The sequence below is a fragment of the Varroa jacobsoni genome, unplaced genomic scaffold, assembly GCF_002532875.2.
Source record: "Varroa jacobsoni isolate VJ856 unplaced genomic scaffold, vjacob_1.0 scaffold_993, whole genome shotgun sequence".
Lineage (NCBI taxonomy): Eukaryota > Metazoa > Arthropoda > Arachnida > Mesostigmata > Varroidae > Varroa > Varroa jacobsoni.
In genome coordinates this window covers 163,760-186,260 of record NW_019213895.1, presented here as the reverse complement: position 1 = coordinate 186,260, position 22,501 = coordinate 163,760, and the positions used below count along the sequence as shown (strand labels likewise).

General features: G+C 37.8%; 2 protein-coding genes across 3 annotated transcripts in view; one reads left to right on the top strand and one right to left on the bottom strand.

The window, feature by feature from the left end:
• Window positions 1-2,072: 2,072 nt before the first annotated feature.
• Window positions 2,073-9,177, top strand: LOC111265601 (carbonic anhydrase 2). The gene is made up of 9 exons (XM_022842413.2): window positions 2,073-2,130; window positions 2,419-2,487; window positions 2,817-2,840; window positions 4,159-4,194; window positions 4,944-5,117; window positions 5,235-5,386; window positions 5,636-5,761; window positions 6,353-6,589; window positions 8,868-9,177. The coding sequence occupies exons 1-9, from the start codon at window positions 2,073-2,075 to the stop codon at window positions 8,988-8,990; spliced, it is 999 nt and encodes a 332-aa protein (XP_022698148.2). The 3' UTR covers window positions 8,991-9,177.
• Window positions 9,178-11,740: 2,563 nt separating this feature from the next.
• LOC111265624 (transmembrane protein 120A) overlaps window positions 11,741-22,501 on the bottom strand; it is an 11,906-nt gene continuing 1,145 nt past the window's right edge. Inside the window, exons 2-10 of one of the 2 annotated variants that reach the window (XR_002683547.2) lie at window positions 19,575-19,908; window positions 16,550-16,668; window positions 15,875-16,075; window positions 15,521-15,679; window positions 15,034-15,220; window positions 14,778-14,894; window positions 14,190-14,344; window positions 13,743-13,978; window positions 11,741-13,624 (exon numbers count right to left, since the gene is read on the bottom strand). Coding sequence is in view for 1 of the 2 variants with exons in the window: in XM_022842457.2 (XP_022698192.1) it covers window positions 13,933-13,978; window positions 14,190-14,344; window positions 14,778-14,894; window positions 15,034-15,220; window positions 15,521-15,679; window positions 15,875-16,075; window positions 16,550-16,668; window positions 19,575-19,736 (1,146 nt within the window). In the remaining variant the exon portion in view is untranslated. Of the gene's footprint in view, window positions 13,979-14,189; window positions 14,345-14,777; window positions 14,895-15,033; window positions 15,221-15,520; window positions 15,680-15,874; window positions 16,076-16,549; window positions 16,669-19,574; window positions 19,909-22,501 lie in introns of both variants that reach the window. The other variant, XM_022842457.2, reaches the window with a different exon arrangement.

Below are 22,501 nucleotides of genomic sequence, written 5' to 3'. Positions count from 1 at the left end.
GCAGATTTTTGATTATTCAACGAACCATTCATTTTCTTCTGGTTATTTTACTGGCGTAAAAAACAGTCTCGAGATTCGAAGATGCCGCTGTACTCTTTATTACGAACAGAAATGTTCTTTTCGCTGTACACGAGCGCTATATAGTCAAGGTGTTTCATTACGGTACATGTATTACGATAGTAATCGATCTTTTGTGACAGAAATGCATTTGTGCAGGTCTGCGTTTGTAAAATAAAAACAGTATTACGTGTCCAGCCATTCAAACTGATTATACATATTCTGCATTCTTAAAAGAACAATGTAACAAATCTCTAACAAACGCAATAGGCCTTTATTGCTTTTATACATGTACGTTGTGATGCAGCAGAGCACTGAACACAGATGTTCAGTGCTCTGCTGACTTTATCGCCTTGCATAGACGGTGACACTAAACCGCCACGTGCGATGCCTTTACCCAAATCGTAGATCTGCAAAACTTACAAGGTGAAACAAAGGGCGAACCCTTATTGAAGAGATTACGAAATCGACATCGCTCGGTGTACCAGTAATTACATCGCTTTGAGGATTCTTTTTTTTGTCAAGCTCAAGCTGTCATAATATCTCTATAAGTTTAGGGCTGTTGACAAATGCAGCTTCCGAATGGTTGGGTCGAAGCAAGCACGGGTATATAATACATATGGAAATGCCAATATAATTCTATATTATCTGGTTCTGTTGATAATAGTGTTTTTGGCTATCCGGGTTGAGAACGTCAAAATGATATATAATAGAATCTGTGAGCAGTACGGCATGCCATTTAGAACTGAACGACAGAAAAATTACCTAATTCAAAATAGAACATTGGTTTTATTCGGCTGATCAGAAGAGATCTAATTTTTGTTCACACAAGAAGGCAAGTGAGATTTTGTTTAACGAAGTAATAACTAACGTGAAGCTTTCGAGTCGGCGATCGGCGCAGGTACACCAACGTATAACCAAGAAACGTGCACGTCTATTATACGAATATATCTGTTTTAGCTTAAGCGACAAATTTCAGTATGTAGACATTCTCGCCAATTACATATACGGCCAGGCGCATCTCCGATAAAAGCTTCCAATCGTTTCTCTTATCGTATAAAATAGCTGGCCATGCCTTGCGCTGACACGTGTTATTTTTATCCAATTGCTAGTGCGCTTAATATGCGCCTTCTAAATAGAATTCTTTCCCACAATTACGTCATTTCCTGAAATGATCTTCATGTTGAGCGGCGTTTCGCTTATGATACATATAAGGAACTGCAGTCTGCGCGCGGGCGATTTCAAAATATCTTTTTGCACTACTTTCTGTTTTCGTCTTGTCAACGTATATTTATTCGATATCCTGTTTGTAGGATGTGCACTGTATAAAATAAATACGCCATCATATAAACGATCGAAGGTTCAGGTTAACAGTATCAACAATTCAAAGTTAAGGTTAATAATATTACTACTATTGCTCGGTAAGTAAATTGATATAAATTCTCAATATACACAATCGCAAGGCTGAGACAGAATTGTTATCCCATGATAAAGGTTACTGTATAGAAAATTCTTGTATTTGATACTCTTGTATATTGTTACGGAAATCCTATAAATGTTTATCCTTCGTTTATCGACCCTGAAAATGCAAGGCTTGCGTTACAGACGTACGCGCATCTAGGATGAATTTAGAAAGACGCCAAATGATAGGTACTACACAACTAAGCGATGAGATACAGATCGTATAGGAACGATAGGACCACCAAACAGAAATTCGCTTACTGTTTTCGATGACGTTGGAACCTAGGCATTGTACGGGAACCTGCTTGCAAGATTTTGTTAGTGTAACTAACATTGAGTTATTCTTTTAATTCGTCGGTAGGTATGGATGATCTACTTTTAGGGACTAAGCTTCTTCTAACGTTATTTTGAAGAGATCTGAGGACACTTGCTGTACATGGCACGCGCTTCAAGATGTTCCTGCTTCATATGTAGAGGTTTTTATATTAGGGTCTCACTCGAAGGAATTTTGACCCAATCGAGAATCAATCTTTCTCAAAGAAATTCCACTTAACATGGGCCCATTGAGCAAGGCCTCAGATCTCAGTCATAGGCGGCAATATGTTGATGCCTGTCAGCGCTTCCACGGTCTTTTGGTAAGCAAGCTGATCAATTCATGCTCCACACATAGCTCATTATCTGTGAATGCTCATTTATAGCACAGTAAGAAGGCGATCCTATCAATAGGTCCAATAATTCTAACGTACGATATATCATTGCGACACCTCAGTCGTGAGCCTTGTGGATGCACCTAGGTCTGATAACTTCTCCTCGTAACTAAATTTGCTTTCTAGAACTTGTTGTCACCCTGAAGTGATAGGCTTTGTTACAGTTTCAGCCGCAACAACCGATTCCACTGAGGCGAAAAAACACTAGAATGGCCAAAAGACGCGACACAACTACCCATAAAAACAGCAACGTACATTAAATGTAAGTACATTCCTACAATTCGGCCGTATGGGCCTTTTGGGGGCCTGTGTGCCTATTGAAGGAATTGGATTTACAATGTAGCAGTACGGTATAACTTTGATGGTCTTTTCTTTAATCGACAGCAATAACGATCTAATAACACGTGTTATAAAGTAGATTATACGTTACAACGTCCTATTGTCTAGTACCCAGTGCATATTTTATTAGCAGTGTTATGCTAGCAAACCGTGGACTGTAGTGGTAAAGGTAATAATTTTATACGGAAAAATTTTGGATAAGCTCAGTTGTGCTAGCAATGGATGTCTTCTTGATATTTACTTTCGTAGCAGGCCTAATCGACTATTCTGCGCAAGGTAAGTAGGCGTTACCTTTTAAATATGTTAAAATCGTTCCAGCTCAACGTTCCAGTTCAATTAGTTCCTTAGAATGTTAAAACTGTTATTGAATTATTTGGGAAAATTTAACAATCTCGCAAGATTTGGAAAAAAAGAACCACACTGCCTTGGGATTATTGAATAGCAATAAATTTAGACAATTTAAATCACTTTATGGTTCATGCTAATTAAATAATACAGCCAATCTTTCGTTCGATGCTTAAAACTGCGTATCAAAACAAAAAAAAGACAATACTTAATACTTACTAGACAAAAACTTCATATTCCTTTGATTTTAACTACTTATAGAGAAGCCTAGCACACAATCAGTGGCGGGCTAAATGCATGACATCCAAAGGCTATGCATTTTTTGCCTTCTGTGATAACAAATGAAAAAAGACCACAAATTTTTGTTTATAGTTGAGCAGCACGAAACAGATTTTTTCCAAATACGTCATTTTAACTATATCTTCTTTTCTTTAACAGTGAAAATCGTTTAATCTATGTGACCGTTTGCGATAAGCATAATATTGATTTATGCCGTATCTGTCTAGTATATATCGTTTGCCTTAGTCTTCACAAATAGAAGTTCAGCCGTTGTAGCCTTCGCGCTGAATCCAACATACACGTACAAATTTAACTCCCTTTAGATTTCAAGGTAAAATAATTCATTTCTCATAATTATAAAAATAACTTTATTCATTCACACATTTTGTGTAGTATTTGTCTTATTGGCAAGATTTCAAACGACGGCTAAACTGCTTTCATTGTGATAAAAAAAAAATGCTAACGATAATGAAAGGTAATCCGTAAGTACATGTTGTGCGAATCCTCCGAAGGAGAGTAACTGTCCCTACTGATGATTAGAAATAGTTGTTTTCTTTTCATTTTCTCGAGTGCAAAAGTACAATTAACTTCATATTTTAAAGTTCCTAGCAACCAAAAATTACGTTTCTGGCACTCACGTTAGTGGAGAATCTGCGGTTCTTGTCCAGGCGTCCGCGATTTCAACTGACAATTGTTTGATATGTATGCGATAACCATCATCGCATTTCCGGAACTAATTCAACAGCTTGAATGATTTTACAAGATAAATTATTTAGATTTTGTCACCCGAGAAATTCTGATTTGAACCCTGATGTGTTTTTAATTGCTCCAATACGATATCGTACCGTTTGAAGGGACTTTCAGTTGTACAAAAATTGACCTTGTTCCATGTATTTTGATGGCGCCATTGCACCGTCAGCTAAGTAAAATTTCTGATAGTAACCTCACGTATTTTACGTTACCATTTCAGCAAGGACTGTAAAGTGGGCTTACGAAGGTCGAAATGGTACGTAATCAGGACTTATATATATATGTATAGTATGTATAATATATATATATATGATAATAATGTGTTTGTACGTAACATAGTGTGTGATATTAGGTTAAGGTAAAACGAAACATATCTATACTGCATCTCTATTTGTCATCTGCTACTAGAACTGTTCACCTATGTCGTCAGATACCAACTGCGGATTCAAGTAAATATAAGGACTTGTCCGTAACTATGTTTATGAATTTACAGCTGAATTGCTACTTTCAAAGGTTTTGAAAAACGCGCGTTCGGCAATGTTAACTGTTATACAACAGTTATTTTAAGCTGATCGCTCACTGAGCGCATTATCTCAAGAAGGTCAAGAAGACCATAAAGACGCATGGCTGTATCGGGCCTTATTGCACAGCTTCACAAATAGATATTATGAAAGAAATTTTGCGATTATTACCAAATCCTTTCCCCGCAACTCCGTATCCTAAAAATGAAGGTACTTCTCTTGGATCGAAAGGATCTACTTCGAGGAGTTCTTATTTTTCGCCGTAGTTGAACCGAACGTGTGTACTGATCACATAGTAATACAACGAAAATAGAAAGTTAAGACGCTCTATAGCTATGAATTACGAAATGTAGACGCGTGAACAGTCTGGTAGTTATTGACATGTACTTCCTTGAAAATCTAGATTCCAAAATTAGGTTCCATCTGTAAATTTTGGACACCATGTTAGGACCGTATCTAATAAGTGTCTTTTTCATACTGGTAGGATTTGAGAATTGGCCGAATATAAAGGCGAAAGGTTTCCAGTGTGGCGGTCGCCGGCAAAGTCCCATTGATATTTCCCGAACAAACTCCAAATATCGTCTTTTACCGAAACTCCGATTCTGTGGCTTCGACGTGGAGCTCGAAAATATTACCGCTTCAATTGTCCATGGGTCAGGTACAAAGTTCCAGCATGCAACCTTTACTGCTGTTCAACAGAATTATATAAGATAAAAATAAGCTAACGAATTATTTTTCATGCTCTAATTTACTGCGACTGGCTGTTTTTCGTTAGCAAGTATTACAGATTTACAGAATAGCAAACGCTACATTAGCGGAGGGCCTCTCACAGGTCGCTATAACGTGTTCGGGTTGCATTTCCATTGGGGTCGACGGCTGAGTTCTGGGTCTGAGCACACGTTCGATGGACGGCGATACCCAATCGAGGTGAGAAATGCGTTACAATTGTACATTTCTATTGATTCGTCCATGTCCATTTATTTTATTCAGGCGCTAACAAATCCATACAGTCATCAAATCTTACCGACTATTATAAATAATTAGATGTTTAATTAGATTATATATATATAATTTAATTAGATTAATTAGATATAATTAGAACGTTTACTATTATTACGTATACTATTAATTATGGAGCACAAGACATGCCGTAAACCTTCGATTGTTTTGCCGCAGCTTCATATAGTGCATGTAAAAGATGATTATGCGACGTTTGAGGAGGCACGCAACCACCCCGACGGAATCTGCGTTTTAGCCGTCATGTTCGTAATCGGAAAACCGTTTTCGTCTACCGAGAGAGACGTAAGGCTTTTATTACGCTAGTAACTGGGTAACTCGATGAAGTGAAGGATTTAGAGTTCATTTTACATATATTTGATCGAGATGGAATATTTATCGAGCTTATATTATTGTAAGATTGAAAACTTATCACTTTTATGAACGTGAAGAATAAGATTTTAAAGGAATAATAAAAAATTTAATTGGGAATTAAAATAACACCGTTGATTTAAGATTTAAATAACTTATATATAAGTTATAATGTATATATACATTATAATCCCTTAATAATAAACTAATATATATTTTTTTTTAGTTTTGAAAACAAACTATTCAATCTGTTTATTAAAAATATACATATCTTATATTATTAATTTAAATAAGTTTTTCCCCTCACTGAGGGTAACTCGCTGTTCATTAGGGTTTCTAGCTCGTTCCAGAGTGGCGGGAAGGCTTACCTGACACGAAATACAAAGCGTGTTTTTTGCTAAAGTAAAAACAATTGCATACAATAAAAAATCGGCATTCGATGCACTTAACAATGCATACGCATCCTCAACTTATTACATATATCATTAAATGATTTTCATTATCGTTTACCCCTTCTAATTTCAGTTGCGTGCGCCGACCCGGCTTCAAAACGAAGCTGAGAAACATATAATGGAGTATTTTACGACAGTTTCTGGCTTACAAAAGCTTCAAATATGGAAATCTGGTTTTCGCCTTTCGGGTCTATTGCCGCTATACCCTCAACAATTTTACACTTATCGCGGCTCACTAACAACCCCTCCATGTAGTGAAGCAGTCATTTGGATACTGTTCCATCATAAGATTCCCATTTCGAGACAACTGGTGAGTTAATTAGGCAAAACGATGTTCTATAGTAATTGACTATGATACTTTGACCATTGAAGTAAAAAATTACCAAGACATGCAAGTATCTACTCTAGTTGAACACTATACAGCCGCGAGACGGTTTTACGAACGGACAAAAAAATAGAAGTATACTAAAGCTCAGCTTGGATTTCTGCTGCGGCAAAGCAAACAGCAAATTCAGGAAGCAGCTGCAAGATCTGCTTTAGACAATAGAACGCGTTGTTTCATATAGCGATACCTTCGGTGCGTCGCAAATCAACATTCGCATACTATTATATTCAATAAGACCACCCAGGTCCTAGTTTATAAGACGTCTGAGACAATCTCTGAAAAGTGGTCCTCTAAAATGGTCGGTGTTTTCAATTGAAAACGCCTGTAAGGTATACTCAATGCAGGCCAAACTATTGCGTCTTGACAACAATCAGTTTAATGGGTACAAGTAACCACGGGCTGTGAACGCCGTTCAACTCAAACCAGACCTCTGCACAGATCACAACGAATTTCGTTGTATAATCGATTCTGGAAAATTCGGACGTTTATGGCGTCAACAGGAAATTAACAGTGAACGTTTCTTGGTTCGTACTAAGTACCGAGTTAGAACAACGGCATACAGGTTTGAAAACGACGTCTGAAGATCTTTGCAGGCTGCTTAGAAAAACTTTGTTTTTGTAATAAAAAATTTGTAGAAGTTGCGAAATTATGAAGACATTTTTATGTCTATGTTTTATACATTTACATACAGATTGCTTAAAATATGCCACTGGAAAGTGAACCATGAAGAGGTTAACTCTCTGTCAGGATAACCTTTAGATTATATATCCCTTTAGATTGTTTAGGGTTACTGTGTACGTGTTCTCTATCGTTTATATGTATATAAAGGGTTGCTAGATGGCTAGACGTAGGTTGATAATGCATGGTTTCCTCGACGCTAATCTTATGAATTGTAAGAATATAAAGTAGACCAAGGTTTTATCTATTTTTTTGATTAAAGGAGGAGGAAACAATAGTTTTGCTAAAACATAACTTTCTAGCATTATCCGCTTTGTGAGCAATTGTTAGTACATCGTGGTCATTAGACCTCGAACGATTAGCTATACAGAGTGACGATATTACCAAACATTTACTAGCAATTACCTCGTTTCCAATACACGAAACGTACTGCATATGTCATACTTGAAGTCCTAGTAAATTAAACTCTTAAAAATTTTCAGTGTTTACTCTGTCACAGTATCACTTCGCGTGTTTAACTTAGTTAAAACCAATTAGTTTCCGCTCGTTTTCCGATAGGAAAAATGGGTGCCTCCTGAGAAAAGCTCAACTTACTATTATAGAGTCAGAACAATTAGCAATAATGATTTAGAAGTTTACACCTTCGCTCTTAACTAGAAAATATGACTTCATCGGAGTCGTTCAGTTTCTCGGCTGAGGTTCTTATATAACCATTGTATGCTTTGCCTTGAAGCTATATGTTTAAGGTAACTTTGATGAAGGGGGTTTACGCAATACTATTTGCCATCTACTAATGTTAAAAGTTTGAAGAGCCACAATAAAAATGACACTAGCTTCATTTTACGTCTGGAACTGTCAAAGAGGATGGCATTAATAGAATCGCTTTAAATAGGCTTTATTCAGTTTGTATTTACGGTGTGTACGGTTTTATATGTACGTTCAGCTTCTGCAATTCTTAGCTAGGGTACGAATATATGGGTTACACCCACATAGCTGAGCTAGCAGGGAGTTGTGCTTCACGATCCGCCAATACACAACTTGCACATGGTGATGTACATTTTAATCAGACTAACGTGACGCATGAGAAAAATGTGCACTCGAATAATTTTTCACTGCCAAATTAGTATTACAGATCATCTCACGGGAAATCCCGTAATTGGATAACAAAAGGCGAAGATCATGTATGCTCTGGATACGCTTAGTGATTTGCTTTAAAACAAAAAATTAAAGTAGATTGATTCATAGATATGAAATGATTTTTCAAGTAGACGGTTGTTTGTATATCTTAATGAATATTAATAATTTCCATATACTTTTTCCATATAATTAATTTCTCAATATCTACTAATGACTCTGTTGTATTGCTTGGACCACCTTTTTTTTTTTTGACCTTGTTTGGTAGCCCGAAATTAGCGTGGTACTTAGGTCTGATCCATTGAGGTTCGTGAGGAACTTCCACGAACAACATTCTCGACGTGTGTACGCACTCTTCCCTCTCATTAATATTCTCAATTATATTTTACAGCTTCGTCGTTTTCATGAACTCGAAGACAGTGATGGGCATCATACGTTTCGCAATTGGCGGTCGACCCAGCCCATCAACCAGCGTACCGTTTACCGTACCGTTAGATTTTGGGAAGCTTACTAAGACAGCCCACAATGAGAGGATGATACGAAACACAAAGTGGCCCAGATATCGATGCTCAAATCAAGGCCATTTCAGCGTAAACACTCCTACTTCATAATATACGTTACGCTGCTGTAATTAATTTATTATCTAAACTTTGTCAATAAACTTTAGCATCTTTTTAAGCCTATTGATGCAAACATTTGTTCATGATGGCCTATTGTACTCTTACATTTCCAGAGTAACAAGAGACATTCACAGGGTGCATGCCTTATTACCTTACAAACATGATTTAAACCAATGTTTATAACGTTCTATCATATAACATAAGTCTCTTTGTGATACAATTAGGTAATATAGAACCACGGTTTTGTTTGCTTCTAACCGACACCTAAACTAACTACCTTCAAATAAGTAGATTATAAATCGAGTTCTAATATGAAACTGCTGTCACAGGATGCTGACGTATGAATGGAGTTAATTGTACGCCGGCATGCAGGATCTATCGAAATTTCCAACACTCCTGCAGGCTGGTATTCAGATATAATAGCAGCAAGTCGACTGATCAACTTGCCCTTCTGTAGAAAAATGTTCTTGACTAGCCAGTCGACCGATAATGCATCGATGACAAAAGGGCTATGCTAGTAATAATCGTGCACTTGCCGTCCACGCCGTATCGTAGTTTAGAAGGTGACTGATCTTTGTGATCTGATGATGAGTGTGCGAGAACATTGCCACACGGGCACAGATTGATGTTATCGGCTACGTTCGGATCAAGAGAGGCAGTAGTTTTATTTGCGACAAACGATAATTATTATCTTAGGTTCATCTGCAAGAAAGTAACTTTATAGCAAATACTGACCATCTAGTAGAAATATAACAAAAATGAAAATTTCGCCGTCCCCATGATGCGGCCGTGTGCGAGCCTTCATAGATTCACTCGTTATGTGATTTTTTTTCACACTTAAAGGAGCTTTGAAACAGTTTGGCTCTAGTTCCCATTGTGTACGATACAAAATTATTTTTCGCAGGAAGAACGAAGAATTTATTCTAGCAGACTCTGGAACAGATGCTTCTCTTTTGATTCTCCCTAGCACAAGATCTGAGTCATCATAAAGTTGTATTATGCTAAAAATTTCATCGTATTTTTATTTCACAGTAAGATATAGGTAGAGAGGTTTGTCTGAACGCAATTAATGACCTACACATTTGCGGATCATCTACTAAAAGTACTGGAATCCGTGCGATATTTATGATCCTATGAAGTGGATAGTTCTTTTCAACAAGACAGAGCAGGACCCCACTGCCCTATTTCTACTGTCCATGTCCATAAGCGGTATGACGTCACCCAAATTTACAGGGGAAGTACGTTTTACAATAATGTAGTTTCGTTTAGTTGTTGAACACATAATAATCAGACTGATGCATCGTCTAATTTTCTACCTAATAGAGGTATGAACGCTTTTTCGGAAAACCTATGGAAACACTAACATGACTGGGATGACCCAGTCAAATTGATATGTCTATTTATAATAGTATTAAGCAGTCACATAAATCCGGTGGACATTGAAATCGAATAGCTTTTGAACTATATGCCACTAGCAGACGACAATTAGCTGATAAAATCTAGTGTTTTTGAAGCTTCTGAGCGAAAATCCGTTCAGTTTTAAAGGAGTTTAGAATCCTTTAATCACTAATATCAATGATCAGTGGCTTTTGATTCGCGAGGACCATAATAATTAATCGAAGATTGACGAAGAATATTAAACATAGAAACCCGTAGGCGAGGGTACAGTATGTGAATGATGCAAGCGTTTTCAACAACGGAGATTTGAGGTATTGAAGACCAGTGAGGATTGATGACTGAATGTCGGAATCAAAAAGAAGAACGCGTTGCTGCAATCAAGCAGACTTTTAACAAAAGTCAAAATAAGAGTCAAATAACTTTGTCAGCCAACACGGGCACTTTACGTACCACCTGTCACAGAATTATAACCCAAGTGCTGAACTTCTGCAAGCTGGGTAAAAAAATAAAACCTCCGTAAATTGAGTTAGGCTAGCTGGGAAATAGTGTGATAGATTCGACGTGCAATTTGCTAAACTTTAACCAATAATAATCCTGTTCGAAGCATACGACCGCCTTAGGCGACATGTGGTTTAATGTTTGTCGCAATTTAGATAGGCGTCGCCTTGGAGGAAAATCGAGTTCAATGGCAGTGTCGAGTAAGTTCAGACGTAAGGTGATGGTAGCACTTGACATCAGTGGCATCTGTTACTAACTCGTCAAAAATTAAGTATATATATACAATATCTCGAGTTCTTCAATGGAATGTTGTTACGGCAATCGAAAACACGTAGTCTGCCTTTTAATGATTGAAGAAAAGAATATCCAACGTTGATTTTGACCCGCTTATCCCCCTGATATAAGAGTGGTTTTATGCCCTAAAAAGGGCAACTGGTAAGCGATTCATTACAGGATTTGGTCGGCGCATATACAATGTAGAATTTCGGCATTCACCGGGCTGTTCGAAAAGACCTGGTCGTACAACGTGTACACAAGCCTTGAGAAACAACGAAGCCCGCTACACTTTTTACTGCTGTAGTTACAGGTTTCGTTTGCTGTCTATTTTTGTAATTTCGCAGGAGTAAAAATATCTCTTAAATTTAGGTCCGAAGTTGTCAACGATAGTCTCAACGGCAGGAAATCATCTGTTTTTTGGTTTTAGATTAATGTTCATCATTTTTCATCATTCACTATGAAATACACGAAGTTATACGCATAGCAGCGTTAAAATTTATTTACTTGTCATTTTTTGTGTTATTGTTTTTTGTTATTAAATAATTACACATGTGAGCGGTATCTGGGTAATATGTGCGGCACTCGTTGTTCTACTCATTCACCCATTAACTTCAAATTTTCAAGTATTCTGAGTTACACTTGCGACTCGACAAGTCCCTCTGGTGGGTTTATATCTATTTGTGGCTTTCATTTTCTTATCAATTTGTCGTTTGTCTCTATACAAATGCGAAGAAAACGTTGATTAATCAAAATTTAAAATCCACCGAGCGATAAATTCATACATCTTTAAATAAATAGAAATTCTCGGCTATTTTGACGCTGATCATTTTACAGGGGAAGGCGATGAATACTTGATATTTCAGAGTAGTATAATTTTCTTTGTCACATAAAAGAATTATCTAGACTCTAGAAATATCTTCATGGACATAAAGAAATAGGTTTATTGAATTCGATGCTATAACGACCCGTAAAACTCTACAAATCAACTAATAACACTGCAAATTTCTTCCAAAAGTTCCATCCGTTCAAATTATAGACAGGTGTATCTTCTATCCAACAGTAGATATTCAAGCATCAACGATATATTATGCACGGTAGATCAAGGATTATCTACGCAGTAACGGACACCCTAACAAACCTTACAGATCAACATGGTTCTATAATACATAAAGCCATATATAAATCTATCTTTTTCCATTGTTAACAATAACACGTCAGCGTTCGAAAGTGATTGTTCCCCTTCCCGCGCTTCCACGTCTTCTATTTCTGCATAATGACTTCTACCGGACACGCTACGTACCATTGTGATTATTAAAATAAACCGTTTAATAATTACAGTAGAGAAATTGACTATTTTATTTGCGGTTGATAAAATGAATTCATTGCCAGATTATGATACAGCGGTTCGTACACTAATCCCCATTCTCTCTCGTCCACCCCGTCATTTCAATCAAATTCACTGAAGTTATCGACTGACCCGGTCGTCAGAATTCCCTCAGTACTTATGCACCTGTTTCTTGTAAAATTTTCATACACCTTTTTATACATCTACACACACACGCTCTCATACGCGCTGACGTACACATATATATGCATGTGTATATCCATAATCGCCGTCGGATGCCAATAATGCAAAACGAATCTCTCATCTAATTGTGCCGTCGGCAACCGCCCCGCGCGGGATAGTTCAACGACGTTGATGATCAAACATGATAGAAACAGTATAGGTATGCACGCCGTCTTTCGATTTTGCCCATTGGGCTCCCAGCATGACGTTGTACGATTTGTGTCTTATCAATTTACTCAAATAACAATCTAACTGAAACCTTACCAATTAACCGGCTTGTTCGTTCACGTTCGTCGACAGTGAATTCGTTCTGGTTGTTTTAAAAATAAATGTTATTGCTATTCATCTTCAGATTAATTTTTATCTTCGCCTTCATGATGATCATCATCACCCTAATTATCATCTTCGTCATAGTCGTCGTTGTCGTCGCCATTTTCAGTCTAAACGGTTCGACTAGTAGTTCATCTAATATAATTTCTACCATTACTATCACGACGACCGAAAATACCAAAAGCTTCGCCGTCATTCATTTCACGTTATTAAATCGATTTCTGTGTTTTTTTTCGTGATTTTTCGTCGATGTTATTAGTGAACATTTAATAGGATTTCTTGCCCTGTCATAATTTTCCGCTCAACGAAGCGCCTTTTCCGCATATTGTACGATATTGCTATTGTGATCGGTACCACAAGATGGCGTTTATTGAAGGCCGATGTCGTCCGCTACCAATAGACACCTCGTTTTTATATTTTAATGACCGCCACATCTGTCCTGACCCCTTTCGTACCGCCCTGAAAAACAAATCTGTTTAGCCATGGCCTGCGCAGCAGAAAATCCAGCGGAGTGCACGGCGTTTGTGACCTTATTTCCTCTTTAGTCAAGGTTTTTGGTTTATTTTGTCGTTTTTACCTTCATCTTTGTTGGTCAAAATGCTTGCCTCGAGGCATATGCGATCCCCTCGGGTCAGTGAAAGCGAATTACGGTCACTGAGTGTCGTGCCAAACGTCGAAGTTTGTCACGATGAATCACCGTTAGCAGATCCAAATTAAAAATGGGTATCGGTGTCCAATAAAAGCATCCTTTTTATCGGTTGTATTGGTCACTGAAACTTCTTCAGTAGTTCGAGAGGATCTGGAAAGTGGTACCTAAAATTCATTCGATTGTTAAAAACTATTTAGTGCATCGTCAAAGCTTTAAAGAATACTGTAATTTTCAATTAAAGCTGTACTATTAATTAGATAAAGTTCAGAATCCATATTGCGTTGCAATGATAACAGATAAACGTGTAATACATTCTCACTATCGAGTAAGTGACATAGTTTGAGATTTACGCGTCCATGCGTGATTTTACCATACCTATATTTCGAATAGATCGCGAATGATGTGGTACATATGTTACCGAGGAACATCACCCCAAAGAACGCGGCGGTCGCTGCTGCGTGCCATGAATAAGTATCCGGATGCGTATGAATCAGGTCTACCAGCAGGTAAACCATGTAGAACTGCATGAACTGCATGAGAAGTAACATAGAATATAAATATTAACATATATAACACAATTATATGTATTTAACATGTTGTAAAAATGTTTCAACAATGCTAATATTCTTCAATTTGCAATATGACGATAAATACCTAAGTATTTGACGAGTCTATCCTTCACCTCTCTCACACTATATAAATATTTTTTACTGGCTGTTGCTGTTAGTTCAGTAGTATTTCATTGGAGTCTGAATTATGCTCATCACGGAAATACCGAATCGGCTTTGTTTAACTCTCTGTCATCAAAATTATTTTTTGGCCTAGTATCATATGAGAATGAATAGACGATAGCAGCACCTGAAACCCATCGCATACGACATATTTCCTAGACCTGTTGATTTAACGGCCATGAAAAAGTACTGCTATTCTAGCACTGTCTTGCCGATAGTATTTACAACTCACGTATACAACGTAGAGGAATGGCATTAGTAGAGCAAAGTCCCGTAGCATCGGAGTTGCCAACGAAGCTCGAATCCCTTCAACCGATACTTCCATTGGATTGGCTCGATCCCCTAACGCCTATGGACACAGGCAAACTCGTATTGGTAGCATCGACAAGTGAACCTATTCAAGAAGCTTTCTTCACGCTGATTTAGCTATTATTTATGATATTGTTTTTGTCCTGTGGAGCAGACAACACTGTATTTGCACTGTGTACCTGAAGGCGATAGAGAGTGCCAGCCTGGTATCGATACTGCATTTGATGTGCTAATAGCATTGTACACGTGTAGACAAGGAACCACCATCGAAAATGCTCCTGGAAAGACCGTTTGTCCGCCCATAACACGATAATTCCCGAAAGCCCTGTCGCAATGAAGTGATATAGGCGCCACCAGCCGTTGATACTGTCGTCGATTGTAACGAAAAAGAAAAACGACACAGCCCATACATTTCTGCTTAATAACTTTTACTAATTTGAGATTCTTTTATTTTATAATATATAATAATTTATAGTAATATATTATAGCAGGATATGTATATATATATGTATAGTATTATAATATAATAATTTGAGACGTTACAGCACGTAAGCCGTCAAATAACTAATTTTTTTAAATTTTTTGGCTTATTGAGCGCGACACTATAGCCATTCTTTTCGCAATATTATAAAAAGGATAAAGAATAATTATGTACTGCATACTTACTTGCTTCCGTTGACTTTGAGAATACTTTCGCGAATCGTTAATGTGCAGTAGAACCAAACGAGGGCAAATAACAGCACTGAATCCCACACTGATCCACCTCCCATGTACAAACACAGTAGCGACAGAAAAAGTAAAGCCCACGTTACAAATAATTTGAAGCTGAAATTGAATCAAGCAAAATGAATACGAAATGTGTCAAGTATATGTTATGTATACCGTAGCTGTTTGTTACTGACAGGTCTTCAGTGAAATGTTTTTTGTTTGTTGATGGCACCACTTAAATCGGCCACACAGATTAATCATTATTATTATTATTATTATAAGAGTACTAGAAAAAAGCTGTGCCCCACTTACGTTTCGTATTCTATCTTGTAATTAAGTTTCAACTTATTCGATTGCATATTGACGTTCATGCTACCGAGAACCAGGTAGAGGTAAAAGCCACAACTAGCAGGAAGATTTCGGCGAACGTTGCGAATGGCCACTTCGAGCTCCCGCATCGAAGTCTCTACTTCTAGCTGCTTGTGCATGACGGATGCTGGCAGATTTTTTAAACTGTAGTGATGATACGACAAAGGAATAGGCACAATCCTGCTATGTTAGAGGCGCATAGTCAAGAGTTCTGGACGAGTCACTCGTAAAAGCTAGCCTTTATAAAGGTGTTACCTTCGCAAATCAACTTAACAATTCCATCTGCTTAAAATCGACTACGGAAAAAAGGCATAACTCTAACTGCACGTAACGTAACTATTAAATAAACATCTAGATGGACTTTGTATTAGGATATGATAATTATAGGGGGTTAACCGTCGATAATAGTCGATGTTTGGATGCAAAGTTTGGCGCGTCGCCGGTTCAAGTTAGCCAATGTACATATATACAGAAAATGCCTATCAACGAAACAACAAGATTAGAGAATTAGAGTTTTTAAACCGGAATACTTCCACACCTTGAACCGGCTGTACTTATTCTTACACATGTTGACCCTTCCGTCATATGCTTCGACAATTACATCCCTCTGATACGTACGATTTAAGCTGTTTCTTTAAAGGTGCCAAATTATGGAGAAGGTGCTTAACCTGCTTCTCACAGAATTCTTCACTTATTTGTAGCGCCTTAGAGTGCGATGAATACGCCACGAAAGCCGGCTGGAAGAACAAAAAAAAAAAGAATCACATAGTTGTTGCTAGTTGAAGCAATCGTTCACAAATGTATGTTTGTTTCAGCGATACTGGCCAGAAATAAAAACCTGACATTTTTTCTTAAGACAGGAGCCTTGGGCTTTACGCGCTTAACTTGAATAACTTTAGTGCTAAACGAAAAAAAGCACTACTTAATTTTGAACGAGCCAGTCAGTAGGTAGATATTATAGTTTTGTATTGCTCAGCGACAAAAGGTGACAATAAAATAGGCCTTAAGACATTTTTCATAGACTTAGCTTAGGTTCACTATGGTTTTAACGAAGATCACTTTCGTTTTATATAGATAAATATATCATTTACAAATGTTCACATTCAGCGATGGATAAAAAATGTCGTTTACTAATAGCACCAGATCACCGTTAAGCGATAATACCCAGGAGAAGAACGTTGATTTTCAATGTTCCCCCGTTATTAGGGCTGTTTTGCATTGTGGAGCATTTCACCTTAAGATGCTTATTGGTATGTCCTTCTTCAATGCTGCACCAAATTGGTGGACTTAAGAGAAATGCCATGTGACTCATACGTTAACCCCCAGCCTTTACTTCACAATCTAACCTGCAACTAATATGCGAACTTAACACATAATATGCATCCTATATCTATAACATGGTGTAATCTAATTTCTGTATCAACCATAAAAAAATATTTTTCAATACTTTGCGTATTTCATCCTTTTATACGCCACCAGGGGGCACTTCATAGGTGAAAGCATGAGCTCTGGGCAGAACCCTGCTCTTTATCTGACCCATAGAAACCGTTCGGAAGAATATCTTGTCAGCATCTTAATAGATCGGTTTCCAGCAAGTAGGATTGCATAACAAGAACGAAGTCAGCTGTTAATAAAGCAGGTCTGTGTCTCTGCTTCGCAATCAGTATCTTTTTCTCGTTTTTCAAAATCGCTTCTTTGCAAATGTTAAAGTATTAGAAATACACGCACTATCGACTAGCACTGCCAAACTTTGCTCCACAACGATTTTGAATGGGGCATTTCGTATCATGCGGATAACTTGGATTAGGTAACCATTACGTAACAGATTGCTTTTACGTACAACATATATGAAATGTTCTAGCATGATTCTCGTTTGCCAGTGTTACTTAAATCTAAAAAGAAATATCATAACGCTAGAAGCTTCTGTACAATCACCGGGACACAAACGTTTCAACTGGAACTATGTTGCAAACAGACCCAGCAGACATCACTCGAGCCTGTCACGAAAGAAATTTACAATTTCTCTTTCCAGGATGAATATTACATATGAAACAAAACAGCTGATTCCAATTCGAAGGGTTGTTTTGTTTTGTACCTGTTGATTAAGTGGGCTTTTAATGGCTGATGAAAATTTCCGACTACTGATGAGAATTAAAATTGTCGTTGGGTGTTATTTTATGGAGGTAGCAATTTTGTGTCGATCGCTTTTGAATGTACGTTAATTTAACCATTTTTTCCTTCCACTAAATGACTCGACTGTTTGAACTTTTCGTTCTGTTTCCTTTGTGCAGACTATTGACATCAGCAATGACGTTCGCACGATCAACACGGTACTGTCCACATGTACAAGCGCTGAATCACTAAATGAGAATCACTAAAAAAAGAGCAGTCGTGATACGGCTGATTCTAGGCTTAAAGACCGCACCGACAGTTATTACAAAGAAGACGTGCCAATATGTATGTCTCGTTTTCGATAAGTTATTTTTCAGTTCAGTGCGATATTAAGTTTAATATTATGAGATCATTTGAAGTTTCTCTTATATCGTGAAGTGTGTCAAATCACTGGATCGGCCATACGTTGTAGTTACAATAAACATATCGATAAATTACGATCAATAACACTTGGTCCAACTGGCTCAACTCTTTAAGGCTGGCATTGTGACTTCAATGCTCGCATTGAAGACGATGGGAAAACTTGGGATTGCCAGCTGCCAGTAATCTTTTTATCTTATTCGAAACAGGTTGCTCGCGTAGTTATTAAAACAAAAAAAGCCGCAATTCGATTGTACGATAATTTTCCCTGTTGACAAATCGTAATAATGAGAATGACACCATGGATAAACACGAATTTAGAGCAGCAGAAGTTCAAAATACTACCAGGAGAAAGTAGACGGAACGCAGACCATTAACCTTTACGCAACGGATCATTGCCGCACCGCGGTACGTGTCCTGCTTAGGACGTACGCAAAACGTATACGGGCCAATATGTGCCAGAACAGAATTTAAGCAAACTGTATAAGTCAAATTGGGCATAACACGATGCCTTTTGTACAAATCAAGAACAAGAAAAGACTGCCTTCAGTCAGTCACAGAAAAACTTTCAAAATAAAAAATCTTAAAATTCCTTGAAACGTGGTACCTACAGAAAAAAAAATCAACCTAAGTAGTAGTGATGTGTTTCATGGATAAATCAAAACGGGAAGATAGCTTTGGCCCACCTTGAATTAGCCACCTTATATTTAGAAAATCTCATTTTCAAGCTTCGAAACAAACAAACTATATATATGTTTAAGTGACTATTGAAATGGATACAGAACTCATGCCATTTTTTACTGAAGACCTAAATCTCACAGTAGGATTTCACTAAATGAGTAGAGACCGCACCACCTTTATAATAATCTTAACTACTATTTGGTCCGTAGCAAAACACAGTATATTCTAACATACTGTACTCAGAGTAACTACCGATGTTCGACGACGCAGTCACTGTAAACATATATGATTTAATGAACACTATTAAAACGCACTTGTCTATGAATCATAGCGATAACTTATATTCATAGTGCTTACAAGAAACAACAAACTCGAAGTTGGTTAATTAACTGTGGTCTGCTGAACAGAGCGCAGTGCGAAGCTCCCATACCTGCAACTTGTCCTCATACTCGGCATGAGTTTTAGCTAGTTCAGCGACTATTTCCGCTAGGCGAGCTTCAGATGATGTGGCAGATTCACTCTCTGATCCTTTCTCAGATTTTTTTTCAACAGTGTTGTTTTCATGAGCTTCTTTCTGCGATGGTTCGGCCATATTCACTTCTGTGTAGCGGTCAACAGCATGCAACCAATGCAGCTAGCCTCGACTTTCTTTACGTACCGGACAAATCTCACAAAAGGGTCGTCGTTTCGGCAGGTAAAATTATAAGGGTTGTTAAAATTTTTTGCCGTCGACAGCAGAAACAGGCGCCCTTGGAATTTCCAGACTTGCGACCAAATAGGCATGAAAAGGAAACGATAAAAAGTGTTACACAGTTACCGAAAGCAAGAACCTACCTAAGCGACGTAAACTGATTTTTTAAATATAAATACAACAATATCCTGTCAATTGAAATTGGCCACACGTAATGTACCGCAAAGCTACTTATCGTATATCTCAATACCTCGAATGTATGTTACATTAACACTTGTTATCGCCTACACTTGTTGTAGTTAGTCTCCGTGATAGTGATATGCCGAATCCGAAGACGGTTGTTGTACTGTTATAGAGCTTGAGTTAGTTATTCACTAATTATTTTCATTGCTAGTTTAAGTAGTAACCCATGCGCAAAAACATTATGTATCGATAGTTGGCTCAGACCGTTCGATTTTGACTTTGAAATTTAAGCGATCTAGAAAGGTCCTGGGCAGACCAAGAAGGTGCTATCAGCGCGTAGATCAATCAATCAAAGTACTTCAAATCGTATCAGGTAGAAGTGATCTCTATTATACAGGAACAGTTTCTCGATATGTTCATATTTATCTAATAGCAGCAGCTACCATAATCCCAATAGGCAAAAGCAAACCTTTCGAGCGCTCTGCGAAATCTTTATCCAAAGATTTCGCAGAGCGCTCGATTTTTTATTTGCAATACACTCATAATTTCTATTGACTTTAAACTGCATGTTTTTAATTGGCCGACCATCCTATTTTTCTTGTCTGCTTTTCCCCCTTTTCTTCCTTGTCTACTTTTACCCATTTTCAGCTTTTGGTATAATCGCTCTATTATCTAAGAGCCTCCTGTTCCGTAATACATGTATCCTCCGTCCAACAATTTCACTTTATATATAGTTTAATAGCACCGTGAAGACTAATATTTTTTCATGAGGCGCATCTTTCAATGACCACAGGCATGTCTTCCATCAATATTCTCCATATAAGTGAGGTACTCGCGAAGTTACGCGGATAATCCGATAGTGATTCGTCTGTAGCGCACATAAATTATACATCGAAAATAAGTATAGGTGCTTATTAGAATATCCACGCGTGACAAGCCTTCGGCTTTATCCTGAACCTATTATGTAGCCCATATATTATTATTTGGCGTAGGCTTTTCTGTCCGTATCTAACATGTTGACCATCTCCTTCAGCACACAGCTGCGATGCGATAAAGCCTGGAGAACAATAACGAATGCAAAATATCCTAATTATTCAAGGCGAAGTATCACAATGGCAGAAATTACGCTATAAAATTTCTAGCTATTAAAAAGCTACCATTAATTGATCGATCTCGTTTACATGCGAATACAACAATGACGCGTATAGTGGTCAAGCGAATGACAACCAGATCTGATTTCCGTATCCTGTTCTGCACCTGATGCCTTTTCCAATGCTACCTAGTGCGAAACCGATAATATATTCGATATATTTCGACCAAGCTGAATATATGTGTTTTTAGAGCGGTCTTTTTGAATTAATGTTGGACAGCATTCGCGGAGTGCTTTCTGGAAAAATTGTGCTACTAGTACTAGAAACATTAGAGCTTCTGATAACAATGAAAGATAATTAGTTGTAAAATGATAACTCCCCCGGATAAAACAAATGTCCCCATAAAAATTAATACGTAATAAAACAGATTACAAAATTCTTTGTCGGCAATCTATTGGTTGCTGATCGCCCTATGGCTAAGAAGAACATCGACCGCTACAGCAGACAGACAACCACAAATCCTGTGAAATAACGCTCAGGCCTTTTCTATTCGGCGAGATCTGATCGAGTAACAACAGATGAGTATCCTGTAGATCGGTAATGTCAAGTGCGCCTTTCCAGTTCCAGTTTGACAGACGCCGTAACCGCTGTGTAATCACACTTCCTACCAGGTATTTTTTTAAAGTTGACCAGGAACACGTAGCTCAAGTCATCTGAAAGCAAACACCTTCTGATGACGTTGATTATCCCCGGAACGTCCTCGCTGTAAGCCGTTCTCTATTCCCCTTACCCGTAAATGCTCGCGAAGTCCTGTAGAAAGCCACGCAATCAACCGGGGTGCGAAGGTAGCTTTTAATGAGAGGGGGGGGGGGGGTAAACCCACCTTCCAGAGGTTCACCCCGCTGCGATGTGTTGGAAGAAATAGCTTTCATATTCGGTGACGGCATCTATATGAGTCCGTAAAGGACTTCTATTATATAGCTAAGGTAATAAAATGACAAAAGTCTTTGGCTGTTTGTCGGCAACGGTATGTTAATGACAAAATTCCCATTTTATGCTCTGGGCCTGTCATGCAGCTGCCGTTTGAACGTCGGAAGAAGATTATCACGCATTAGTCTCTCACATTTAAGATTCGAATTATTATGGGCCCCACAACATCGTAACTTTATATCCCACTGCAAGCTTTTCTACTCATTATATCGAATGCGTCTTCGAAACATACGACGGGAACGAACTAAAGGTTCAACGGCATGCCAAGAATAAATAACATTATTCAAATAAGCGAAAAAACGCCACTGCGCTTGGTGATTCGAATTGTCGCTACATCTGATTACTCTTTCTATTGATAGGAATATGCCTGGAGTCCAAAGTGTTTTGAATCATATTGTCGAT

What these genes read in the sequence shown, in the direction of transcription:
- LOC111265601 (XM_022842413.2), top strand. Translation starts at nt 2,073, where the DNA reads ATGGGCCCATTGAGCAAGGCCTCAGATCTCAGTCATAGGCGGCAATAT. An exon ending in GGCTTACGAAGGTCGAAATG is followed by an intron (nt 4,195 to 4,943) that starts GTACGTAATCAG and finishes TCATACTGGTAG; the next exon opens with GATTTGAGAATTGGCCGAAT. An exon ending in TTTCGTCTACCGAGAGAGAC is followed by an intron (nt 5,762 to 6,352) that starts GTAAGGCTTTTA and finishes TTCTAATTTCAG; the next exon opens with TTGCGTGCGCCGACCCGGCT.